The sequence below is a fragment of the Coloeus monedula genome (assembly GCF_965178545.1).
Source record: "Coloeus monedula genome assembly, chromosome: 5".
Taxonomy (NCBI): domain Eukaryota; kingdom Metazoa; phylum Chordata; class Aves; order Passeriformes; family Corvidae; genus Coloeus; species Coloeus monedula.
Window position 1 is genome coordinate 74518277 of NC_138785.1, and position 27055 is coordinate 74545331.

The following is a 27055-nucleotide window of genomic DNA, read 5'->3' on the forward strand; positions in this document are numbered from 1 at the left end:
AGACATCAGGGAGCCCTGAGCAGCCCCAGCTCCCCTCTGCAAACCCCAAATCCTGTCTAAGGTGTCACTGACAGTCACCTGCAGCCCCAAATTCCCACCTGGGTCTTCAGAGGTTCTTCAAAACCTCATCATTTAAAAACCCTCCCGACTTTACATGTCTGAGGGAAATCAGGTGCTAAAAGCTGTGGTGGCAGCAGGACTCTGCCCTCAAGGCCAAGTTTTTGGCTGAATTTCCAAAACGTGGATAAACCTCCCCCGTGCAGGAGGAAGCAGCAGCCCAGGGGAAGAGGCTGCAGCCCAGCAGCTGCTGTGCCCACCTCAGCCCTGCAGCACAGGGAGAGGGCTCCAGAGGCCGGATCCTCTCCCTCCTGGGCTGCAAACGGGGAAAAAGGGCAAAGCCAAACCCTGCACGCTCACCCACATCCCATCCTGTCCCCTCTCTGCCACCGGAGCGCTCCGGGGTCAGTCCCAAACCTGGCACAGAAAGGATGGAGAAGCAAAGCCCAGGGCTGTGACATGGGAAGAACAAACATTCCCAGGGTTCGGAGGTGTCAGGGGAGCTGCTGCAGGGCCAGGAGAGATCCCATTATTTCCCCCAGCCCTTAATGCCCTCCACAGTGAGCTACCCCAGACTGAATCATTCTGCAGGGGCTGCAGAGGGAAATACCCCAGGGGAGGGGGATGGCCCCAAACTGCTCATCCCCACCCCGCTCACGGCTCCGGGGTGTCCAGCTGACCCCAAATCCTGCCCGGCTTGGGGACAAGGACGGCCCAGCCCGAGCCCAGCGCAGCCTCTCTTGAGGAAATCCCATCCCCCTTTGTGAAATACAAGCCTCAAACTGTTTTTATGCTGGAGCAGGCTGCCAATTTTGTCACTAAATTTCACAGATCGATTGGCATAAATGTTACATTTTAATTTTAACATTTGAAACGTTTGGGTTTTTTTTTTTTTTTTTTTTTTTTCTAAATGACAAGAGGTTCCAGTTTATCCTTTACAGCTCCTGAAATTGGGCTCATCTGACAGCTCTCGGCTCCTCTGACAGCTCTGGATTGGGGCCGATTTCATTGTCAATTTGATCGTTAACTCATTTTTGTTTAACCTTTTCTTCTAAAATGCCCCACACAAAGTTCCCACCAAACCTCAGCTCACCACAACAAACAGCAGCAGCCCTGCTGATCCCCGGGTTTGGGGTCACCAACCTCGCTGTCCCCGCGTGGCAAGGGGGACAACCTCGAGCCAGGCCCAGAGCACCACAGGGTTTAAGGAGATTAAATTCAGGGTATTTTGCTCCTTCAGCTATTTTAATGATCTAATGAGCTGAAGCAAGAGCTGCTGGCTTTGGGGGACAAACTGACTCTGGACACCAATTTTTTGGGGGCAAATTCTGTGCTTCAGTTTCCCACGAAACTGGGGTTAATTAATCATTCCTGTTTGGATGAGCTGAGGTTTCAGCAGGAGGAGAGTGGGCAGAATTCTCTCCCCTCTGGCTTTTGCCACAGAGAGCACCCAAACACTCACAGAATTCACAATAACAAGGGCAAATCACCCCCGCCCTCAGCAATAACCTAAGGAGAGCACCCACTGCTTTAATTAACCCAAACGAGAGCACACCACACCGGCCTGGCCGAGCTGCAGCTCCTCACGTTGGGCAGAGACCCTTAAACCATGGAAATGCACAATGAAAGTGTCCAAAAATGAAATCTGAGAGTTGCAGGAGTTGCCTTTTGCAGGCAACGAGTTCAGCTTTGCGGAGGGAGAGATGAAAATGGTGAAGGAGGTTGTGGGAACGATGTTAAATGGATCAATAACCTCAACCAGAGGCTGGGTTAATTCATCAACAACATGACAGATAATAGATAAATAACCTCAATGTATTAATAATTAAATAACCTCAATAGTAGATAAATAACCTCAACCAGAGGCTGGGTTAATTCATCAATAACCTGACAGATAATAAAAAAGAACCTCTCTATAAGAATAGATAATTAACCTCAATAGTAGATAAACAACCTCAAATAGAGGCCAGGTTAATTCATCAATAACCTGATAGATATTAGATAAATATATCAATATTTATCTCAATACATTAATAGAGAAATAACCTCAATAATAGATAAATAAATAACCTCAGAGCTTGTGTTAATTCATACATAACCTCACATATAATAGATAATAACCTCAATATATTAATAAATAAATAACCTCAATAGTAGATAAATAACCTCAAATAGGGGCTGGGTTAACTCATCAATAACCTGATAGATAATAGATAAATAACCTCAATATATTAATAAATAAATAACCTCAATAATAGAGAAATAACCTCAGAGCTTGTGTTAATTCATAGATAACCCCATAAATAGGAGATAAAGAAACTCAATGTATTAATAGATAAAAAAACCTTAGTAACAGATAAACATCCTCATCCAAAGGGTGGCTTAATCCATCAATATCCTCATACAGAACAGATGAATAACATCAATATAGTAACAGATCAAGAACCTCAATAAGAGAGAAATAAACTCAACCCGAGGCTGGTTTAATACATGTATAACACTTAAATAACCTGATATATAATAGATAAAAAACCTTGGTGTATCAGCAGATAAAAACCCCTGAATAACAGATAAATACCCTCACCCACCCAGAGGGTGGGTTTTCCATGATGGAACCCTTGTTGACAGGAAACAGGGAAGGTGGGAATCCCGTGGGAATGTCACAGGGGGCAGAGGTGGAGAACTGCACTAAGGAAAGCATCTCCTGGTGCCCACAATGAAATACTTACAATGGGGGTTCCAAAGGGAATGTAACCTACGGACAGAAAAAGAAGAGAAGAATGAACTTTAATTTGAATTACTGTCCCAGCTTAGGGGAGAGGCCACCCCTGGCACTGCCACCAGCTCCACACCACACTGGGACATCCTGGCACATCCTACTCCTGATGCACCAGCCAACAACTGCAGCATCCTCCTGGTTTTCCCATACTTTATTTGCTTTTCTTGGGTGGCGGTGTGCGAGTTTCCCCAAAACTGAGAGCGCTGAGGTGGGAAAGGTGTCCCCAGTAAGCCCAGTCTGTGCCAGCTTGTGGTGGGCACACTCCTCACCCAGCCCAGCCCAGGGTGAGAGCCCGGCCAGGCCCTGCTCCTGTGGCCCTGGAGCAGCTGGACCCTGCCTGGGCTGACCAGGGGCTGCTGCCACGGCCATGCTGCCTCATCCTGGCATCTGCTCCCTCCCCGTGCCAGCTCTGCTGCCACCAGACCTTCCCACACCTCCCTCACTGACCCGGGGCTCCCCCAGCCCCTTCCCCTCTGGCTGAGCCTGCTCCCACCAAGGAACACACCCTGGAGATGCTCCTGAAGCACTCAAGAGCTGCAGAGCCCATCCCAGGAGGAGCAGGACCACGTCCCCACAGGTGGCACCTCCCTCCTTCCCCACCCTCCTCTCCTCTGGTGGTTTACACAGGAGAGCTCGTTTATTCCCAGCTCCTTTATTCCCAGCTCATTTATTCCCAGTTGACCTGGGAAAGGACCAGGTAGAAGCTGAAGGAAGTGAATTTTCGGGATGGAGGAGAGAGGGACCGTGTCAGTCCCGGGGGCAGGGAGGTTCAGGCTCTCTGCTACAGGGAGAAGTCTTTTCCTCAAATGTTATTGAGCACCACAGAAATCAAACGCTTCACATCTCTCCCCTGCTACGGCTGCCAATTCCTGTGCTAATTATAATTCCTCTCTCTGACTTCCACAAGAAGGTCTCAGAGCATTTTCCCAATATTACTGAATTAACTTCCTGCATCCAATTTACAACCAGAAAGGGCAAAGACCTGAGAGGAAGAAAGATTGAAAAGACAAATACAGGACAAGGCAGCACAGCCGAGGGTCCTGGCTTCTCTCCCCCCTCCACCCTCTGCATCATCCCCCAAAGCCCCCAGCCCTGGTAATTTTCCCCTGTGCCCAGCAGTCAGGTGAAGATGTTCCACCCAAAACCATGGAAAGGTCCTGTTTACTTAAATAAATCTGTTGGGAAAGCACCAGGGCTGCACTGGCATTCCCAGAAAAGCTGTTGGGGACCTGAGCACAGAGGGACACCCCAAAAAGGGGAGGGGGAGGCAATGTTTAATCATCCAACAGCTCATTAAGGCACAGAGAAGGTGATCCTTCCTGGAATCCCAGTGCTGGGGCTATGAGACATCAGAAATATCCCGTTCTTTCCTGGGGAATAAAACCCCCTCAGCCGCCTCCTCATCACCCAGTGAGGAGGGATCGAGCTGCTCACCTGTATTTTACACCCTTTGTGGTGTGGGCACCGAGTTTTGCCATTTAATTTGCAAAATTAAAATGCTCCCAACAGTGACAGATCCCTCAAAAATGCCAGAAAAGGCACTGGCTGGGATCCAGGTAAATTGGGAAGTTCCTGTCTCCTCCATGAGGAAAGGAGGGGAAGGGGAAGGGGAAGGAGAAGGGGAAGGGGAAGGGGAAGGGGAAGGGGAAGGGAAGATGTTAAGCCCTAGATCTCACAGTGGAATTTAGGATCCTCATTCTCCTCACCTGCAAAGGGATTTTGGTGTTGGAATTCCTTCCTGATCTTGGTCTAAATGTTGCCAAGATGCAATTCGGAAAGAGGAGAAACCCCCCCTCCCCAATGTCTGACACAAATTCCGAGTGAAATTCTGGGGGCAAACCGTACCTGACATTCGGAAAGGCATGAAGATGGTCTCGTTTGTGTCGGGGTGGATGATGGCCTGCAAGAGTGTCACCAAAGAGACACGGTGAGGGCACAGCACAGCCACCCTCAGCTCCAAACACCTCCTCTGAGCATGGGATTCCCCGTTTGGGACCCTCTCTGCTTGCACAGCTCCCACCAGAGGCAGCTGGGGCTCAGCAGCCTCCACAAAACCCCCTCCCCGCCCCGCTTTCCCCTCTCCTCGAGTGATTTAGCATCAGTTAATCATTTAGGAGGAAATAATTGACCCTGACATACAGAGAGTGGCTCTTTCTGGGTTCTGTGTCCCCAAAGCCACGCACAGCTGCACCTTAACCCCAGGAAAGGCAGATTGAGGAGGGGAAAATCATTTTCTGTCCCTGCCTGTTTTCAGCACCTCCATCGAGGCTGAAATGTCCTGGGTAGGGAAGCTGGGAAAAGCCCGGGATGGGGAGGGAATGAGGAGAGAAATCCCTTTATCCTGCTGGGGAAGCCAAGGGGTCACGGGGAAACCCCCACGGACTCAGGGTGCAAACACAGCGGGTGGCTTCAGCTCCAAGAACTTCTCCTCATCCACAGGTGGGGGTTCCATCCTGGAACTTCTCCCTGCCCGCTTCAGGATGAGCTGGGATAACAACGGGCAGCCCTCTCTGGATGGCACCACAAGGGACACCCAAAAAAACCCCACACAGGACCTGGATTTGCCAGAAAATCCAACCCTGATGTGCACCCACAGCTCCTCAGCCCGCCCTGGCGCCCCTGGAGACCCCAACCTCCATGGGAATCCTAAATCTGCTCCACAGATGAACAGCAGCACAGCTCACTTGGCCCATTTTTACCCAGATTTCCCCCCAGCTTTTCTGCCAAGCCCAGGAGACTGCACTGGAATTAACTGGGAGTGAAAAATCAGTTCCCAAGGGATCTGGGAATGCGGGGAGGAAGGTACAGCACAGGCACAAACCTTCCCAAGGAACTGTCAAACTATTTGCAAAAGACTGGAGACAAGAAAGCTCTTGACTAGACAGGAAGGAGAAAATGAAGACATCAAAATATATAAATATATATAAAAAAAAATCAGGCTCTTTGGTGGCAGAGTGTTCTCTGCATTTACATTTCCATGGGAAGGCAAAACAGCAACTGGCAAAGGGAATGAGGGAGGACAGGAAAAAGGGAAAAAGCAGCAGTAGTGGGAAATAATAAAGAAAATGGAAAATATTAAAGAACTGTATTACCTGTTTGATTTTTTGAGCTCCCCACAGCTGGAGAAATAAAAGAGAACATTAAATGTTAAAATAAGCCAGTGTAGTTTTATCCCAAATCCCAAATATTCATCTTTTAGCCGCTGTGATAAACAAACACAAGGGATTGGGACAAAAACCTCATTTCCTGAGCTCTCCAGGATGGATTTAAAGATGCTTTACACACCTGAGCTCCTTCACAGCTGCGTGGGCAGCGAGGCCAGCAAGAGACAATATTGAACTTATATTAAATGGCAAAAAGAACAACAAGATTCAGACTTCAGAGCTTTACAAATCCCAAATTCTCTGCTGCACAGAGACCTCAAGGTAAATTTAGCACAGCCTCTCCCTGGATGAGCTTCCTGCAGAAATCCAGCCTCGCTGGGGAACAAAGGTGGAGCGAGGCCTGCAGGGAGCACAGGGAGCTCTTCAAGCAAACCCTGGGTTTAGAGTAAATAGAATAAACAACCACGAGTTGGCGCTTTTAAATGCACCCAAAAAATGCTCACGGAGAGGAAAAATCTCATTTGAAACTCTCACTGTTGCCTCCTGACAGCTTCCAAACACCCAAATCTGGCTCAGAGCGTGGAGAGGGATGAGCACCGAGGAGGAAACATCCTCTGAGAGGTGCAGGTGGGGATGAGGAGGAGACACCAAGCCCCAGAGGTGCTCTGGAACAGACACAGCCCCACGGTTTGCCCTTCCTTCTCAGAGGCAGAGGGGTTTCCTCCACAAATGACACCAAAATCCAAATTATAACATCCAAACCAACCAAATGCTGATGTGCATCATTCCAGAGACGGATGGAAAGCCAGGACTCTGAAATATCCCTGGGTTTTGCTGTTAAAAACTTGTGTTCAGCCCCAGCCTGGGTCAGCCCCAAGGCCCCAGCGCCAGGACTGCGGCACCCCTGCCTGGGTTTGTTCTTCCCTCAGGTACTTGGAACCATAAATCCACCCTTTAACCTCCGTTTCGATTTAAAAAACACAGATTTGCTGCGAGCCAGGAGCCTGGCTGCTTCCCTGGCAAGGCTCCTTTGCCAATCTCTCCCCACCCTCGTGGCTCTTTTACTTCTTTCCAATTTGTCAACATCCTCTTGAGTGGAGACCGCCAGGAACCAGGGGAATTATTCCAAGGGAGTTGTGCCGGAGCCAATCCCGGGGCAGGAGAACCTGGGGAGTTCTGCTCCTGCTGCTGCTGAGTCCCAGCATGGTGATGGCTCTTTTTGGCTCACGATCACCCCACCAAAACCCCGCCGGGTGCTGGGGTGCACCTGCAAATCAACACTCACCCTGCTGAGCTCATCATGGTCAGGGTGTTAATTAAGCCTCATCCCTCACCCCAGGTTTATTGCCACTCCCACATATAAATCCATTAAAATTCTGTTGGGATAAGGTGATTGCTCTGCTCTAAACAGCATCAATTGGCCCATTGATACCAACAGCCCCAGATTTCACTCCCAATTCATCCCACACTCCAAAATCGAGTTCTGTGATGAGCTCCACTGGTTGTGATGAGGAATTGAAGCTCTAAATGTCACATATCCACAGGAGTTTTCCTGAGGAAAAATTCCCTTTGTAAGGAAAATCATTATTCCCCCTTTTCCAGGTGGAAAACAGAGGTTGGGGGACACAAAGGACAATCGCTGTGGGTGGTACAGACCAGGTGGGTCTGAATCCCAAAATCCAAAGGGAAGGAGGCTCCGTGCCCAGACAGTCACCAGGTCCCTGCCTGCCTACCAGCTGGAGAAGTTCCATGGGGTGAGGGTGGAACTCCTCGGGCTCCAGGTGACCTCCCAGCACATCCCAGTGACCCCACAGCTGCCCAGATCTCCTTTATCCCGGGTGGGGAACAGAACTGTGGGATTTTCCTCTCCAACTGCCGGCACTGACACCAGCAAAAAGGAAGAGGGATGGTTTCTGAGCCAGCACGAGGGCTTTTTTGGTCAAATTCTCTAATTTCATTAATTGATCCCAATATTTATGCCTTTCCCTGCTGCAGTGCAAATATTGTTAGAACATGCGATTTCATTACTTCTCCCAAAGAGACTTCACAAGATGCACCTGATGAGTCACCTCAAGATTCTGCCAGCTCATTTTCACTTCTTTCTCCTCTAATTCCCTTTCTGTCTGCAGCGTTTTCCAGCAGCTCCAGCTCCCTGACGAGTCCTGCCAGCCCGGGGCTCCTCTGGGAGAGGAGTCTCTGTTTGTGCTGGGGTTTCATTCCCGCCCTCTCCGGCCGTCCTGGAGGAACAGCCACGTTTCCATCTCATCCACAGCACTGGGAAACTGGGGAATCTGCTCTGGAGCACAGGGAACGACTCCAGATTCATGCTCAGTTTTAGATTTAAGCCCAGGATTGCTGAATATGATGAGCCTGGATCAGGAGGGTCTCTGGGATGGAGGATTTCCCTTGGATGGCTCAAAGCTCCACAGGGGCTTTGCCTCACTCGGATTTGGGTGCTCAAGGGTGGGATGACACCAGGGAAGTGTTATCCCGATATTCCACTCTCCACCTGCATCCCAAGCAGGCAGGAATGGACACTTTTCTCCAGCCTGCGGCCACTGCAACTTTCCCTTGGTCAGATCAGGGGGAAGACCTCATGGGTCAGATCAGGCTCTGCTTCCCGGAGAGGTCCTTCATGGATGGGGAGGAATCAGCTCCAGGCTGTTCCCAAGTGGTCTCAGATCCAGCATTTCAGGGCACTGGACTCGTGGATGAGATTTCCAATTGTCTTTTCCAGGATTCTGACTTTCCTACAGATTTTTTGAGGAAGAATCACCACTTTTGTCACCATCTGTAGCAGAGTCTTACAGCCCTGAGCTTGGGGCTCCCAGTCTGGGAAGGACCTGGAGCTGCTGGAGCGAGTCCAGAGGGAGCACCAGGATGGTCAGAAGGATGGAGCAGCTCTGCTGGGAGGAAAGAGTTGGGATTGTTCAGCTTGGAGAGGAGAAGCTTTGGGGTGACCTCACTGTGGCCTTGCAGGGCCTGAAGGGGCCAACAAGGAAGATGGAGAGAGACTTTTCACAAGGGCTGGAGGGACAGGACACAGGGAATGACTTCCCAGTGCCAGAGGGCAGGGATGGGTGGGAGATTGGGAAGGAATTCCTGGCTGGGAGGGTGGCGAGGCCCTGGAATGGAATTGCCAGAGCAGCTGTGGCTGCCCCTGGATCCCTGGGAATGTCCAAGGCCAGGCTGGACACTGGGGCTTGGAGCAGCCTGGGACAGTGGGAGGTGTCCCTGCCATGGCAGGGGTGGCACTGGATGGGATTTAAGGTCCCTTCCCACGCAAACCATTCCAGGACTCTGGGATTTTATGAACTCAGGAGCTGAATTCAGTTTTCCAGAAACATCACCTGCTCGTGGTATTTGAGGCAGGGGATCAAAGACCACCAGGATCTGAAGAGAACCAAAGCTGTGGTAAGGAGATGGAGACTGGAATAAATCTTGGGAAGAGATGTGATCTTTGCTTGTCAGGACAGTCATTAGCAATCCTTATTTAGCAGCAGAATTGCAGCTTAGAGATAGTTTAAAAAAAAAAAAAAAAGAATTTATTTAAAGACTCCATCCAGCCCCAATCTCTTCACCAACACCTGTCACTATAAACACAGCACGAAGGGTTCCAGTTCCCCTCAATGGATGAGCCTCCTCCTATTAAACACAGGAACATTTCGCAGTCCTGGACTCAGAGACGGGAATTCATTTGTCACCCCCATCACAAAAAACTTCTGCCTCATTTCTAATCCAAATCAATCCTCCTTCTGCTTAAAACCACCTGGTGCCACCACGTAAGGACTGACCCTACATCCGTGGGTGCCTGCTCTGGCTGTGCCATGCCGGGAATAACTCCCTGGAGAAAAGCCCTTATTGATTAATCACTCAGTAATCACTCATAATGACAAGGCACAATTATAGACACAGAACTAATTAGGCATCACAGGGGAGATGAGCCCAACGCGGAGGAGAAAAGCCAGAGGTCTGAGTCCTTCAGTGGGGTCTGCCTGGCTTAGACTTTGCACCATTACACAGCAAAACCCCCTAAGTAAGGGCAAGGCTGAAGAGGAAATCAATGAAAAATGAGTATTTTTAGCTAATTTCTTTCATCTGTCCAGTCAGTTTCATTTCAAAGTCTGTTCCTCCCCTTCCTGCTCCACCAGAGATGTTCTCACCTTCCACCAGGCCCCGCCTGCACCCAGGAAATGTGGATTTTAACGAGGTAACAGCCTGGAGTTTGCACCCCGTCAGGAGCTGCCAGTGGTTTCACACTCTGGGGGTTGTGAGGTTTATTAAAGCACAGCTCGGATCATCCAGCCCACACTGAATTCCAAATATTGGGTGGTGCAGAATGTGGGATGCAGCAAAGCTCCTCCTGGAGCACAACAAGCTCCCTTCCTGCACCCTTGGGAGGGACAGCCTCCAATCCAGATGTGCTTTCCCAATAGTCCCAGTCGTTTAAATGATCGAAATGAGGGGGGCAAAAAATTTCCCAACTCCAGCTGCTCACAGATATGGGATCTGCTGTCTGGCTGTCCTGATAAACCTGGAAAACGAGATAACACTGAAATGAGTCAGCACAGGAGGCACCTGAAGCTCTTCTGGGATGCCAAGGGAGAACTCCTTTGCCATTCAAAGCATCGTCGAGTCATTGAGAAGAATCAGAGAATCAGGGAATTGTTTGGGTTGGAAAAGACTTTTAAGACCACCAAGCCCAACCATCCCCAGCACTGCCCAGGCCACCACTGCCCATGTCCCCAAGTGCCACATCCACACGGCTTTGAAATCCCTCCAGGGATGGGGACTCCACCCCTGCCCTGGGCAGCTGTGCCAGGCCTGGACAGCCCTTTCCATGCAGGAATTTCCCCAATATCCACCCTGAGCCTCCCCTGGCCCAGCCTGAGGCCGTTCCCTCTCCTCCTGTCCCTGTTCCCTGCCAGCAGAGCCCGACCCCCCCGGCTGCCCCCTCCTGTCAGGGACTTGTGCAGAGCCACAAGGTCCCCCCTGAGCCTCCTTTGCTCCAGCCTGAGCCCCTTTCCAGCTCCCTCAGGAATTCTCCAGCCCCTTCCCAGCTCCGCTCCCTTCCCTGGACAGCTCCAGCCCCTCAGGGTCTCTCCAGAGCTGCCCCCAGCACTGGAGGTGCCCCAGCAGTGCCAGCCCAGGGGATGGGCACTGCCTTGGCCCTGCTGATTCCCAGCCCCAGGAGCTGCTGCCAGATCCCAAACCAAGTGTAGGTGGAACCAGAATCGAGTCCCCACGGATAAAATAAGGCAGCACTGAAATAACACCGTGCAGCCTCCCAGCACTCAATAAACATTAACTAATTAATCCTCCCAGCACTCTCCTGGAAAGACTTCAGCAGAGTGAGAATCACTCACTGAAAACCATCATTGCACCAGGACTGGAGAAGGACTTGGATACGTCTGGAATCATGGAATAGTTTGGGTTGGATGGGAACCTTAGCGGTGTCCAACCCTGCCTGGGCAGCCAGGCTCCCTAATCCAGCTAAGGCTGCTCCAGATCAGATTTGTTTCATCTCATTTTAGCCACACCAAGCTCGCCAATCTAATCTGCTCTGTAATCTGGAGGTGATTTGGGATAAACTCCCTAAATCCCGCGCTGATGAGCTGAAACAAAGCCGGTGTGCGACTGAGGAGGAGCAGCAGGAGCAGCAGTCGGGGATCAGGGAGGTTTGAGGTGCAATTACTGCTCCTTCCGTGCCTTTGTCCTCTGACGGGCTGAAATGAGGCCTAAAATCCGCTCATTTTAGTGCCACCGAGAATACTCAGACTGCAGAGGGTGGAAAATCCAAGCGCAGCCCTCGGCCCAGCAAAGGGGCACTTTCCTGCCGAGAAAAGGCAGCAGCAGGACAGCGATACATCCCCGTTCTATCGCATCCTGCAGGAGACCAGAGCGGGGAAAAATTACAGTTTACTGCAAATGGACCTCTTCGCTCTTCATCAACACCGTTAGGAAAAGCCATTATTCCCCAAAAGGGCGGCTCTTTAGTCCCTGATGGATTCATTGTTCGCTGCTGTGTCTGGGGCAGCGTGCGCGGCTCTCCCCGCTGCTAACCTGATTGAGGCAAGAGCACAGCAATAAATACGTGCCCATTAGGCTGCTGAGCCTCTTTTCACTCCACCGATCCTAATGGGGGAGAAGTGAAACAGTTTCGAAACAGCGAGTTGCCAGGAGCGCGTTTGGAAGGGCTGAGGAGTGAGAAGTCACAAGTGACACAGCACGGCTCGGCTCCGCCAACGCGCACCGAGGGCTGGCTGGAGCACGGCACATGTCTGGCTCCGAGGGACCATCCACCCAGCTGCCTTTTCCACATCGGGCACTTCTTTTTAAATTTTATTTCCTCCCCCTGACGCTCAGGGGTGAAGCTTTCAGGGTGGAGCTGAGGGGACAAAAGCAGTAGCTGAGCTGGGTCGCTGCTCCGGTTTGCTCACAAGTAAGATGTTCCTGCATTTTGGCAGGAGGTGCAGGTAAACGCCCAGCCAAATGAACAGGCAGAACTCCAGCAGGAAATCCGGGGAGCTGTGCTGGACTAGGTGACCTCCCCAGGTCCTCTCCAGCCTGAGCCACCCTATGATCCTACAGCAAAGAGGGAGACATGGATCAAAAATCCTAAACCCTGGTGTCTCGCAGCTGCAAGGCTTTCAGTCAGCAAAGATCCGCAGCTCAGGATGTTTATTCCTGGTTTTGTGATCCCTGGATTAATTTCCAGCCTCCACCTCAGGCTTCTCTCCCCTTCAGCAGCTCGGGCTGGTTCCTGTTATGGCACCGCAGCCCCTGATGCCCCTGTGCATCCCATCCCTCACGCTGCGCAGACAACAGGGACAATAAGGGGAGTCAGAGGCAAAAAACGAGCATTTTGGGAGAGGGGGAAGGGAGCTCGAGTTTTTATTAAGCTCAGCTCCCTGAACACCCAGCTGTGCCAGTGCAAGGCTCGGGGAGGTGGGAACACATGGCCGGGAGAAGGAGGCAGAGCCGTGGCACTGCTGACGCTGCCATGGCTTCACACCTCCCCTTCCAATAGTCTGGGCACAGAGCAAACCTGTGCCAGTTCAGATCTGAACTTCAGGGAATGAGACATTTAACAGGCAGCACCTTCATTCCGCTTGAGGACAGCGGCGGCTCCGTGAGACTGAGGGCCCGAGGGGTGCGTTTAATTAATTATCTACGTTTTTAAACCTCTTATTGGCATTAAAAATCAGAACCTTGCACGGGAAAAGCATCACTCCCCCTGCAGAGTCTCTCTCCCCCCCCCCCCCCCCCCGAGACACTGCTGCTGTTCTGTGGCTCTTTGCCTCTCTCTGCTGGCAGGAGCACAGGGAGGAGCCGAGGTGCCAGCCCGGGACGGGCCCCGGGAACAGCGGGGACAGCGGGCAGGGACGGCAGCATGAGGAGCCTTCACCGCTGCACTCCTCGGACCGTGCCCTACTGCTTGTTCAGGTACTACATTTTTAGGATAGAATGGTAGGAACCTACAAATGGGGGAAATCAGGGCTCTGATCCCAATTTCCAGCAGCATTCCAGCATCCCGGGCTGCTGCTGGTCAGTATTTGGAGCACTCTGAGGAGCAGGGATATTAAACCAGGAGCTCAGCAGCTCTTCCTACCCCGGTTTCTAAGGCCAAAATTCAGCGTGCAAGGGAAAGGAAATGCAGTTCAGGCATGGAATGACTGCAGGGAATTCTAGCTAGGAAAATGGAAGTACTTTGGGGGAAGAAGTGATGAACAAACCTGAAGTTCACCATGAAGTACCCCCAGTGCCAATACCCAACTGCACATCTCCCAAGGCAGATCTTTGGTGCCCAAACGCTGAGCACATCCAAGTTCCCCAGCCTTGGACAGGGTTTTCCTGGAGCCAAAAAATCCCCCAGGAGAAGCAGCTGTGCCATGAAGAGGAGGGATTTCAGTCCCTCTGGAGCCGATAGCCACCGAGTGCTGCTTCCCTCAACTTTTACCACTGCTGCCATGCCAGCACCAATCTGTTCCCCCAATCTGTGCTGGGCTCTTGGACAGGGTGGGAGAGGGACTCACACACACAGAGGACACAGATGCAACCCCACAAATTAGTGGGAGAAGCTGAGGATAAAGGACAAAAGCCACATCATTATGCCCCGCAGTTGGTACAGCCTTTTGGTTTGAGGTGAAACCTCAGCACCAACATTCCCAAAACAGGGAAAATGTCCGTGTTTCAGCAAGCTGGCTCTCCATCCTTGTTTACCAGGCTGGTATTTTCCAGCCCTGGCTTTCAGGGAAGAAACCATTCCCTCAAATGAAACCTTTTCCCTCCAGCGGAGATTCCCTCCAGGAGGCAGTTTGGGGAATTGCCTGCCCTGTCTGGAATTGGAATTGGATATGTTACAGTCTCTACCTTCTGCTGCAAATTGGCTCCCAGAGCCCTCGTGTGTGTCATTTGCACCTTCCCACTCGCAGCAGCCACCAGAGCTCCGTGGGGACGGATCCTGCCAGTCCTGGGAGCAGCCACGGAGCAGGCGTTGGAATGGCCCTGGGACAGGGACCCTCAGCACAGGGTGGGACCCTCGGCATGGGGACCCTCAGCATGGGGACCCTCCTTCAGCACAGGGACCTCAGCACAGGGTGGGACCCTCAGCACAGGGACCCTCACACAGGGAGGGACCCACAGCACATCCCAATCCCAGTCCCTGAGGAATTCTGGCTGCAAAGGTTGCTGAGGTACCATGGGACCACTTAAATGAGCACCCTGAGCTAGTGGGAGGTGTCCAGGCCCATGGCAGGGGGTGGGACTGGATGTTCCTTACGGCCCCTTCCAGCCCAAACCAGTCTGGGATTCTGGGATTCCATGGTTACATGAGGAGCACAAAATGCAAACAATGAGGGAATCTTTACAGAAGGGCAATAACAGGGCCAGGAGCTGCTCCAGGGCTGGAGCCCCTCTGCTCTGGAGGCGGCTGGGAGAGCTGGGAATGTTGCCCTGGAGAAGGGAAGGAGGCAGGGAGAGCTGCGAGCCCCTTGCAGGGCCTCAAGGGGCTCCAGGAGAGCTGCAGAGGGACTGGGGCCAAGGGCTGGAGGGACAGGAGGCAGGGAATGGCTTCCCAGTGGGAAAGGGGAGCTTGGGCTGGGATGTTGGGAAGGAATTGCTGGCTGGGAGGGTGGGCAGGGGCTGGGCTGGAATTGCCAGAGCAGCTGGGGCTGCCCCTGGATCCCTGGCAGTGCCCAAGGCCAGGCTGGACACTGGGGCTTGGAGCAGCCTGGGACAGTGGGAAGTATCCCGCCCATGGATGGGGTGGGATGGGATTTAAGGTCCCTTCCAGCTCTTTCCAAACCATTCCATGATTCCATGAGTGCAATACCTACAGAGCTGGAAAAGGGGAGACATAAATGACAACTGGACCAGTTTCTCCCTCCACATTTCCTTTCCCTCTTCACCTCCCCTCTAAGATCCCATTTTCCAGCTTCCCCTGGGACAGGGGGATGAAAGGGGACACAGGGACCAGCAGGTGCCACAGCAGCACCTCCACCTCACCCTCTGCAGGAGCCCCAAGAGGACAAACAGAACCCACCAGTTCTCCTGGGCTTTTCACAGTAAAAATTTCTAAATTCCTAAAATTTCCCAACCCTGCTAAGAAGCCGCTGTTCCTGCCACCAAAATGCTTCTGGATCCATGGAGTTCCATCACCCAAACTGCCCCCCCAGGAGATCAAACCTCCCCAAGGCCCTTAGGGGGTTTCTCCTCCAAGCATCTTCTCTAATCCTCCTCAGATATTTCACCCAAACAACCAAAAGAGCAGAAGAACACCCCAAACAGGGGCATTAGCAAGGACACCTTTTCATTTCAAGAAAAAATAGGAAATCCCAGGAGCCTGTTGGGGGTTAATGACAGCGTGGAGTATTCCCACTGCACAGAACATTTGGGGTTGGGGGAACTTTAACAAGCACTCAGCTGCATATTTAATAAAAAGCAAGCCTGGCTTTCAAATATTTCAATAAAAACTCAAGGAAATAAGCTCAGCTGAAGAAATGGAGACTGAAGTGTGTTTTCCTGCTCCACTGAATAAATACTGATCAAGCAGCTCTTTCTCCTCTGTTTTGCTGACCACATAATTGATACACCCAGGACAAAAAATCCTGTTTTTAAAACATCTTTCTAATGTAGGAACAAACCCCACAGTCCCCCTCGATAAGGAGCTCTCAGCAGTGCAGCAGCTATCGACAGGTGAGAGATCAATTCTTCATTTTTGTTAATGAGGCTCCAGAAATGGGTTTTTCCCACCTTGAGTTAATGGCCATTTTCCTGAGCAGTGAAATCCAGTTCAAGAGGAAGAACAGGAGCCTCTGGATGGGTGGGAGAGGCCTGGAAGGGGCAGAGCTGCAGGAGCTGGCACTGCCCCTGTCCAGTGTTCCAGCGTTTATTCTGGAAACTGGCTCGGAGATGGTCCTGGGGAAGTGCTGAAAGCACACTCACGGCTCTTCAGAGGATTTTTATCTTTAGCTAGTCCATAACCGTTCCATTCCAGCTCATTTGGAAAAACCTGCCTGGGAAATGCAGCAGAGCAGGGCTGGTTCCATGAGAACCCTGTCAAGAAGCTGCGTGTGGAGGAGCTGCTTGCTGTGACATAGCTCTAGGCTCTGTATTTTCCATTTCTCATGCGGCGAAACCATTTCAGCAGGCGCCAGGGACCGCGCCGAGCTGCCGGGAGGCTGCAGCTCCTGCCATCCTCGCCGAGAGCCACGGATTTCTGAATGAGGCAGAGCGCGGGGATTCGAGCTCTGTCAAACGCGGCTCCACCGCAGAGGCTCAGTCGGGAGCTTGGTGAAGCGCTCTGTCAAAACAACTCGTCTGCTTGATCTCCGAGCTGCCTCCTGAGGGGGGGAGCGTTGGCTTCCTGGAGAATTAATGCATTAAAACTCTGCCCAGGGCGTTGTTTTTAAAGCCTCCGAAGGTGAGCGCGACTCTCACGCTGATTATGAAGCTCAGCCCGTTCAGACATTTCTTTGTGTGCCACGGCCAGTTCAAAGGGCAGCAGTTCTGAGGGGTCCGAGCAGCCAAACGGGAAGCAGCTCTTAAAGGAGATCAAGTCAATTCTCCCTTGAGATCACTGAAGTCCCGCCCAGCCTTTCTGATGAGCAATAACTGCAGTTTATCCTCTCTCAGACTCCGTGTTCCCAGGTCACCGCTCCAACATCCACGCCTTGCCCACGGGGACACAAAGGGACCAGCTCAGATCCCAGCCAGAGAGGGGTAAAACCCCCCAAAATCAGTCAGAAATCAAATTACCTCTACCTGCTGGTGTCCTGCCACATGTGGCAACCTCACCAGTGCAGCAGAGGAGTGGGACACTCAGTTATCACACAGGACGTGGCTCAGTCCCGTATCCCAGCATCAATCCCTGTGCCACAAACCAGGCCCCTCTCCAGAGCTCCAGCGCTGCCCTCTCCCAAACTAGCACCAGAAAACTGCCAATTGTTACTGCCTCCAGCCAGAGCCCATCCTGCAGAGAGTGGTGCACAGAAAAGCCAGGAAAACTGTCAGTCTCAGCTCCAGGAAAGCCAAAATGCACTTTCCAGGTGTCTTTGGATCAAATTTGGGGTGATAGCGATGGGAGTGAGAGGCTTGGGGTTGGGCTCTGCTCCCAGGGAACAGGGACAGGAGGAGAGGGAACGGCCTCAGGCTGGGCCAGGGGGGGCTCAGGGTGGATATTGGGAATATTCCTTCCTGGAAAGGGCTGTCCAGGCCTGGCACAGGGGGTGGAGTCCCCATCCCTGGAGGGGTTTAAAGCCCTGTGGATGTGGCACTGGGGACACGGGGCAGTGGTGGCCTGGGCAGTGCTGGGGATGGTTGGGCTCCATGATCTCAGAGGGCTTTTCCAGCCTCAGCAATTCCCTGATTCTATTGGCCAAATTCCCTCCTGTTCAATCAGAACTAGGCAGCCACAGGAGCACAGAAGGACCGGGACCTGCTGCTCCAGGGATCCCTCCCCAGCTCACCAAGGCAGCTCCAGTCACCCCGTCACTGTGGCTGTTTGTGTCCCACGGCAGCCTGGGCTCCACGAGGGTCACCTGCGTCCAGTCCCTCCCATCCCCACCCTTCTTACAGCGGCCGTGGCATCCTGGGACAACATTCCAGTCCCACAGCCTGGGATCTGCCCATGGGATCCTGGAATGGGTTGGTTGGAGGGACCTTAAGGCTGTTCCACCCCTGCCGTGGGCAGGGACACCTTCCACTGTCCCAGGCTGCTCCAAGCCCCAGTGTCCAGCCTGGCCCTGGACCCTGCCAGGGATGGAGGTGCTCACTCAGCCCTCGCTGGGGTTTGTTTTAATTAATGCAGTAATTGAACACAAGCAGCTCTTGCTGCAATCCCACCCAGGCTCCTGCAGGAGCAGAACCACACAGACCCCTCTGACATCACTGACACTGAGAGCGAAGGGAGCTGTGGCACAATTCCACCACAAACCCCGGTACTCTTACCCTGACGTGAGAACATTTCCCAGGAAAGGCCTTTTCCCATCGTTTCCCTTCCCCTCCTTCACCTGGATTCCCACTCAGAAGCTCCCAGCTCACACAGCCTCACCCCCTGCACACGAGGCCGCTCTCCCCCACTGGAATTCTGAATGAACCCCGGGAAGAGCCTGGCTTTGTCACTCCAAAAAATGTAGGTCAAAAGTCTGCGTGGTTTGTCACAGAGAGTGGCTCGTGTGTCATCTGCCTCGGGCAGATGGAACTGAGTCACTGCTGCTGCATCACTCCTGATCCCTCCCTTCCCAGCCCCGGAGCTTTTGCCTCGCCATCAGATGCTGGTTGGAAGAATGCAGTGACATCAGGGGAGCAGGAGGCCAATGCCTTGTGACAATTTCCCGTTTGTTTTTTGTGGAAGCTGTGCCTCTTCCCCAGCGCAGCACCCACCACACCAGCTGCCCCTTTCCGAAGTGAAGAAATTCTAATTTCCTTCATCTATTCCAACACTTACCTCCTATATTTGCCTTTGACAAAAAGAAATTACCACTTGTGAACAGGGAAAAGAAATAAAAGAGGCTCTTTGACCTACAGGGTGTGGGGAAAAATTTCCCCACCACTTCCATCCCTGTTTATTTGGGAGGTGCACTGGCCCTCTGGAATTGCTGCTGCTTGTATCCCCCTCAGGCAGATCTGCTATCAATTCATCTGTACATGACATTAAATCACACAGAACCGATTCACTCTGTGCTGGATGCACAAACAGGACCATGAAAAAGCCCCTGGGTTGGTGTCATGGTCAGGAGTCTCCACATGGACAGCAATGGGGAAGAGTTTGAGGAAACACCCACACAAAAAATGATAATTTTTGTTTCATGGCATGGATTGGGAGGTAAAAGACCCAAAAAACAGCCTGACTCCTCTACAATCCTCATCTCTGCTTCCACAAGTTCCATGTGCAGAGGAGTATGAGGAAAAAGTCCAGAAAATTGGACTGATGTGGTCTTGGAGAGCTCACCCAGCCCATCCCTCTGTCCCAAAGCCCCAGAAATGACCCTTTCCTCAGGAACCCCCAAACCCTGTGAGGAGCTGCCCATCCATGGGGATCCCACGACCTCCTGCAGCCCCCATTCCAAGGGCAGGAACGCCCTGCTCCTGCTGCACAACCTCCAGCACGAGGAGCGCCTGGTGCAGCCCAAACAACACTCGTGTCCAGGCAGAAATGGAAATTACTGGAACAGGAACAGGGCAGGGGCTGAGGCCTCGCAGCTGCTGCTACAAGAACCCACAGGAGCGACAAAAAGCTTCCATCCAGCTAAAAAAAAGGACTCTTGTGTTTTGCTTTTAATTGTACAAGAAGTTTGCATCTTAGCACAGGAACACCAAGGTGCCCCTCAGCAGAGCCTGCCTGAACCCCCCGCTCCTCTCTCCCCCCCAAACTGCAGGAATAAGCAGAAATTTAACAGTTTCTCCCTCTGACCTCCTTGTTGGTGACTCCCGGGGGCAGAGTCCCGTGTTTGTAATCCTCCAGCAGCTGCACCGCTTCCTTCAGGCGACTCTGCAACAAAAACAGCAGCGAGGATTGAAGACACAGAATGATGGTGTCTGCCAGGAAAAGCTTATCCCAGAATCATGGAATGGCTTGGGTTGGAAGGGACCTTAAGGATCATCCAGGTTCAACCACCTGGATGGGCAGGGGCACCTCCCACTATCCCAGGGTGCTCCATATGTTATGTTATATTATATTATATTATATTATATTATATTATATTATATCATATCATATTTTGTTAGCTACTCTATTACATTATATTATATATTTTTATTATATATACTATTATATTATATTATTTATATATAATATATATTACATACATTATATATTATATATAGAAATATTATTATATTATTCTTTATATATATAATATAGAATATATATTACATACATGATATCTATTATATATATTAATACCATTATATTATATTAATTATATAATATCATATTATATTATTTATACAGTATATATAACATACACTATATAACTGCTATATTAGATAGAATATTATATATAGCATACATATAGAACTATATCTGCCTATAAAGATACACATTTTTTCTTGAAAGAATATATATTTCCATAGAATATATGAATTTATTGAAGTACAAACCCCCCCTCCCCAGAGCAGAAATAGACAGAAAGATCCTTTGATTTGCCCAAGCTCAAGAGGAAGAAGTCAGGATGTAAAGAGCAGCTTCCAAGGGGTTAAATCTTCTTATCCCGGTCTGCAGAAATCCCAGGATCGCTCAGCAATGGCTCCGGAAGATCTGAAGCCAAACGCCACTTCCCAGAGCCTCCTGCAGGTTGCCCGTGCTCCGGCTGAGCGACACCGACCTTGGATTGACATTCCGGCCCCAGCTCCGTGGGTTTGGCAGCTTTTCCAACACTGGCGCGGGAGAACATTCCAGAAAGGCGGAATATTCTCCCTAAGGCTGCCCAGGGGTGCTGGGGGTGGCTCCTGTGGAGCCCCCAGAGCCCCACCAGGGCTGCTCGGTGCCACCCCGGGCTCCGTCCCCGCTCCAGGATCCACGGCAGCGAAACTCCTTCCCTCCCTCTCATGCCCACATCGACAGGGGCTTTGTTGTTTCCCTGGAAGCCCAACCTGAAAGCAGCAATTAACCACGGACTATCGTCCCGCAAACATTCCGAACATCCGAACAGCGGGAACAGCAGCCATTCCTGCCCTTGGGATCGGATCCACGGCCCTTTGCCAGCGGCCGAGCTCGCTCTGTCAGTGCCACCTCATTCCCAGCCTCGGTGGATTCTGCACAGCAGAGCCTCTGCAAACTCGAGGTTTGGTGTTAGCCAGGAACAACCTCGGCAAAAAAACGCTGTATTCTGGGCAAAAACTCCATATTCTGGGCAAAAACCCTTCCATGTTCCGGGCAAAACGCAGGCTCGGGGATTTGTGGTGGTCCAGGCCGGGGTTAGCAGGCCAAGCTCTCAGCCTGTGTCACCACGCTCACGCAACAGGTGACACATTTCCCAGTTCCTGCCCTGTTTCTGGGAATGTTGGCTTGGAATCAGTCCCCTCTTAGACCAGCCCATCCCAGCTCTGGGCCTGGATGTCCCAGGAAGAGCTGCCCACCACCCTTCTCCCACTTTTCTACACCTCTTGCTTGGAACTTAAAATCACAGAATCTCCTGAGCTGGAAGGGCCCACGAGGTTCACCCAAATCCAGCTCCGGGATTCCCAGAGCTGCTCTGGATTTCTCCCACCAGGTGGGGCTTCAGGCCCCTCACAGATTCAGGATCTCCCTGCACTGCCGGCACCTTCATTCCCACCCCAAAAGGGACCAGGCTGGGGAAGGATCTCCAAGAACAGCATTGAAGGTCAACATTAGACCGTATTTTAGTGCCGGGTGTGAGCAATTCCTTTTGTTCTATTCCCATTTTATTGGAGCATTGGGAAGTTCAGAGAAGCAGAGCCGTCATTTCCTACAGATGTTGGAGGGTCAAACATGGATTGATGGTGTTCAGAAACCTCCAAAGGCCAGGCAATCCCATTCCACCTCAAACACTGAGCCTCACTCCAAAAACCAGCAAATTATTTAATATATAAAAGCTTTCATGGCTGGCTCAAAAAACCCCATCCACACTTGCTGAACCTGCCTTAAAATTTGAACTTAGCTTAATAAAAAATAACATGGAAGTGGTAGGGTGATATTTCCTGGAAAGAGGAGATCCTGCATTCTTTCAGAGCATCAATTGTCCCAGATGCTTCCACGGATCAGGGCAGGCACTGGGCATCCTTTTGCATGTCCATCCAACACCCCTGACAGAGAAATAAGTCATTAATTAAGCCAAGTCCTCTTGACACTGGAGAAAAAAGGAGAGTTTTGGATTGGGGTGGCATTTTCTGGGGTTCCAGAAACATCACCGGGGGAGGTCCTGTTCCTCCACAAGGGTTTAGGGTCTCCCACGGGAGAAACGCTGACCCTGAGAAAGGGGCACAGGGAATGAAATCCAACACTGTGGACACATGGCCAGACTCCTGGGAATTCCTGCAAGACCCCCAGGGGCTGTAGCTGGAATGACCAACTCCAGGAAAAGCCACTTCAGGGCGTGGTTGATCACTGGGAATCTGAGAGGAGCTGCAGGGCTGAGAAACAGATCGGATTTTTAGGCTGTTTCAGGCACTTCCAGCCTGCGAGGAGAAGCAATCCCACAAGATCACAACAGGACCTGTGCCTTTGGAGTTATTCCTCAGAGCTCTGGGCCTCAGGCTTGTTCAGAAATTCCTCTCAGGAAAAGCCCTTCCCTAGCAGGACACCAAAGAATGATAATTGTCCGGTGCAGACTGACAACCCCGAGGTGAAAACCCTGCCAGCCGCCTGCCCAGATCCAGGGAAGAGGAGCCTCGCTGCCTCCAGAGCCGGGAAATAACCGGGGAGTGCCAGCAGCACATCCTGGAGAGCCATTTGTGCTCATTGTGGGGACGTGTTTTTGTCACTGAAATTACCTACACCGAGCGTCTCGCAAACGCTCTCCCAGAGCAGCGTGTGACTCTGAATGGAGAGCTGCAGCAAGGCATGAATGGGGCCCGTGCTATTTTTTCCCCCCTTCTCTTGAGGAAATCTTAGTAGTTACTATAACAACCCTGGCCAGATCCCATCTTGTTTAGAATGGTAACAAACAGCAAACAGAAAAGCTCGGGCTCGCTTTTAAAATCGCAGCCTCCACGAATTCCCTCCCTCAGCTCCCTGGGGACAGAGGGGAATTTCTGCAGAGAAAGGAGTCCTGCCCCAGCACTGCCAGCAGGGCCTGAGGGTGACAAAAGGGTGGCACAGAAAGTGAACAAAAGTGTTCAGCCGAGTCCAGCAGGTCCTTTCACACGGCTCCGAGGCGCTCAGGTACCTTCAGCAAACACCCCCCAAGCCTCCCAATTTAGGGAGAAGACTCGGCTGCCTCCTATTCCTTCTGGAAAAGTCAAGCACGTTCTTTTAACCAGAACCTCCAAAAAAAACCAGGAGCAAACTTTACCACACGCAACAGCTCCAAATGCCAAGCAGCTCCGCTCGCCGGCTTTCAGCACGATGCAGCTCCACTTGATAGCTGATAATGTCTAAGATTACACTTCAGCTCCTCTTTAACAGCAGAAACGAGGTCTGTCTGCAAGGTTGTGCTACTGTTTCAATATTTATTGTTGCTTGGTTTCTCTGCTGCTGTCTGTGGGATGAAGTGTCACTCGAGATTTTACAGCATCCCTGATTAAAAAAAACCCCACAACCACGTTTTTCCCCGGAGTGTCTCATTCCTTACATACCCCTTTCCTCGGAAAAAACCTCGAGCACTTCTAGTGGTGGCTGCTGGGGTCTCAGCTCTCACAATAGGGTGCCAGACAGACCATCTGCAGCCGGGGATGTTCCTACAGAGCTCAGCCCTGCAGCACCCACCGAGCTCCAGCCTGGGCTCCACCGCTGCAGCCTCAGCCACATCCCCCTGGGGAGGGCTGGGGGCTGCCCCGGGAGGGGCACGGCTGGAAAACGCCAGGTTTGGAATTGCAGCTCAGGAGGGAGCAGGGAATGGGCCGTGGCTGGTCCCTCAGCCTGGGTGTGTGGCTGTGGATGTGCCATCGACAAGGCAGAGCTGGGATGAGCCTCCATCAGTGGGATCTCTGGCATGGTTTGGATCCAAACCCTCCAGCCCTGTGCCAAGCGGTTCCTGGGCACAGATTGGAGTCCCCAGGGGCCGGGACAGCACCTGCAGGGACCTTCTGGAGAGGGGAGCCTGGAACAAACCCCACCAGCTGCTGCACCCACAGCAGCCCCGATCAGTGTGAGTGATGGAACCACACAATCCCAGAATTGTTGGGGCTGGAAAAGCCCTCTGGGAGTCCAACCATCCCCAGCACTGCCCAGGCCAGCACTGCCCCACATCCCCAAGTGCCACATCCACAGGGCTTTAAATCCCTCCAGGGATGGGCACTCCACCCCTGCCCTGGGCACTTCCAAGGCCTGAGCACCCTTTCCATGGGGAAATTCCTGCTGCTGTCCACCCTGAGCCTGCCCTGGCCCAGCCTGAGGCCGTTCCCTCTCCTCCTGTCCCTGTTCCCTGCCAGCAGAGCCCGACCCCCCCGGCTGCCCCCTCCTGTCAGGGACTTGTGCAGAGCCACAAGGTCCCCCCATGTCCCCCTTTTCCTCAGGCTGGTGCTCAGCAGGAGAAGGAACAACCCCAGCAGGAAACCACCCCCACCCTGAGCTGATGGCCCCCGCTCCAGCCCCATGACAGGACAGGGACAGCTGAGCAGGGTCCCACCAACACCCCTGGACCTGTGCCAGACCCCTCCACCCAGCCCTGAGCTCTTCCTCTGAGCTGTCACCTTGCCCCCCTCACTCCAGGGCTGTTTCTGCCTGGCAGCTCCGTGCCTCGTCTCCTCTTGGATCCCAACGGTGCCTGCACATGGCTGGGAGCAGCCTCCAGAACCCCATCTGTGCCATACAGACCGGAGCGAAGCCACTCTGCCAGGAGCACGACACATTCCTGCCTCAGAACCCACACACAGCGAGGCCAGGGCTCGCTGGGGGCCTGGGAGGGGATCCACGGACGGGCCAGGGCACAGGGGATGGTTTGTGTCTCACTCTGGGCTCACACTGGCATTTTGGGGCCGATGATCTCTGTGTGCCCTGAGCTCCACCGGCTCCACCTTCAGCCCAGCCATGACTTGGTGCCACATGCCCCAACCCAAGGGTCCCGTGGCCACCAGCAGCACCAGCTCCCCGAGGGCGTGGAGATCCAGCTGTGCCCTCCACCAGCCACGGCCCGGCTCGGGGTTTGGTCTCCCTGCTCCCCGGGATGACACACACGGCAGACTTGACTCCAGCTGGCCCCATTGTATTGGATCCACAGTGACAGACAACAGGAGCCAGAAACTTTTTGTTCGAGTGGAGCCAGCAGATGTGACACTGAATAAACACAGACAGTCAATCTGCTGAGTAAGAAGGTATCGTTCATATAAATAACATACATCTAATCCTGCTTCCATTTTAAACCCAAATATGGGAGTGCAAGATGCTCTGCAGATCCAGCCTTCGAACAATGAGATAAAGCAAAAGCAGATAACAGGCAGCCCCTTCGGAGCTCTCTTCAGGTCTGATTTCACTTTGGCTTGGAATTATTATCAGATCTTCCTCCAGGAAGAGCTTCCCACAGAGTGTTAACAGGGTGGCCAGGCTAACGTCAGATGGGATAAGTTCACCTCATCAAAATATCTGCTGCTCCCCATGGACCTTAATTACAGAGCAATTAAAAGTATTACTCCGATCATTTGAACCTCCCACATCTCCCAGCCAGGCCCTGCCCCATCGAGGGGCCTCTGGTGGTCTGGGGGACAGGACGGGGTGACCCTGCAATGACACATTTCCCACTTATCGCAGAAGTTTGCAAATCTGCAGCTGCCAAGACATGATTTGATTAGAGAGGCAGTAATGAGACGAATTAGCACCCACCAAGCCTCCTCTTCAGAGGTGGCTGCAGCACTGGCACGAGGTTGGGGCCGTGTTCCAGCTCCTCTGCCCTCAGAAGGCAGCACAAGCTGGCGCTGAGTGTGATGGGGATAATTGTTCCCCCGGCAGATAAAAGCACAGGTACAACAGAACCCCGTGCTCAGGGGCATCCCCCAAGGGTTTCCTCCTCAAGAACCTCTAAAACACAAGGAAGTTTCTAATTGCGTTAAGAACCTGGTTTATTGAAAAATAAATGAGTAAGGGAAGAGTGTCACTGAGACTGATGATCCTCCCCATCACTCAATGCCCCCCTCGGCAGGCTCCCTCCAGCCCTCCCCACGACACAGGCAGCAGCAGGATGCGATGATGGAGCACACAGCCACCAGGAAAGGGTGGAGAGAAATTAAGTATTATCACATTTCCCAGAATTTTCCATGGGATTAACCTCCATTCCCATTAGACACTCATTTATCTACTCTTTTGCTCCGTTTGCCAATGAGCTCCTCCAAGACAAACAGGGATTTGTTTGTTCCCTGGGAGCCCTGGGCCTGGGAGATGCAGCCATCTGTCAGTGGGAAGGAGCTCCCTGCACATGCCTGTGGCTCAGCAAACCTCCCTAGGTTTTCATTTGCCCCCTCAATTATCCAAGGAAAGCAAAAAACTTTTGAGTTCCACGTCTGCGCACCCCAATTATCGCAAAGCGGAGATCAGACCCACAGAGCAGAGCGAGCAAAACAAACAAAAAGCAGATTTTGTGCCCCAAAAAGTGACCCAGCCTTTGGCAAGAGACTTCTCCAGGGAGAGGGAACACATGGGGACATCACCAAAGATGCTGCAGGTCTGCTGAGGCCCCCCTGCCATGGAATTCAAACTCCCAAAGGAAATGACAGAGGGCATTTCCCTCCTTGGAAAGCCCCCAAGCCATTCCTGAAGACCCTGAAGACCCTGAAGTTCAGGCCCCAGTGATGGCCACCAAACCTCCCCACTTTGCTGAGGTTCACTTTGGAACCCAAAACTGCTTGATTTTGACCCAGGATAAAACTGGGCCACTCAGGCTTTGCTCCTTTTTTCCCCCTGGGTTCCACCTTCTTGAAGGAACCTCATCAAAAGCTGTCTGGAAAAATGAAGTTACAGCAGCTGATCCCTCTGAATCCACACCCTTTCCAACCCCCCAGA

General features: G+C 52.1%; 1 protein-coding gene across 1 annotated transcript in view; it reads right to left on the reverse strand.

The window, feature by feature from the left end:
• The window catches only part of SFXN5 (sideroflexin 5), a gene marked incomplete at both ends in the record, with an annotated part of 85562 nt that overhangs the window by 49530 nt on the left and 8977 nt on the right, over positions 1-27055 (reverse strand). The window contains 4 exon segments of the mRNA XM_082282478.1: positions 2787-2812; positions 4682-4736; positions 5929-5955; positions 19856-19933. Of these exon segments, the coding sequence (XP_082138604.1) occupies positions 2787-2812; positions 4682-4736; positions 5929-5955; positions 19856-19933 (186 nt within the window).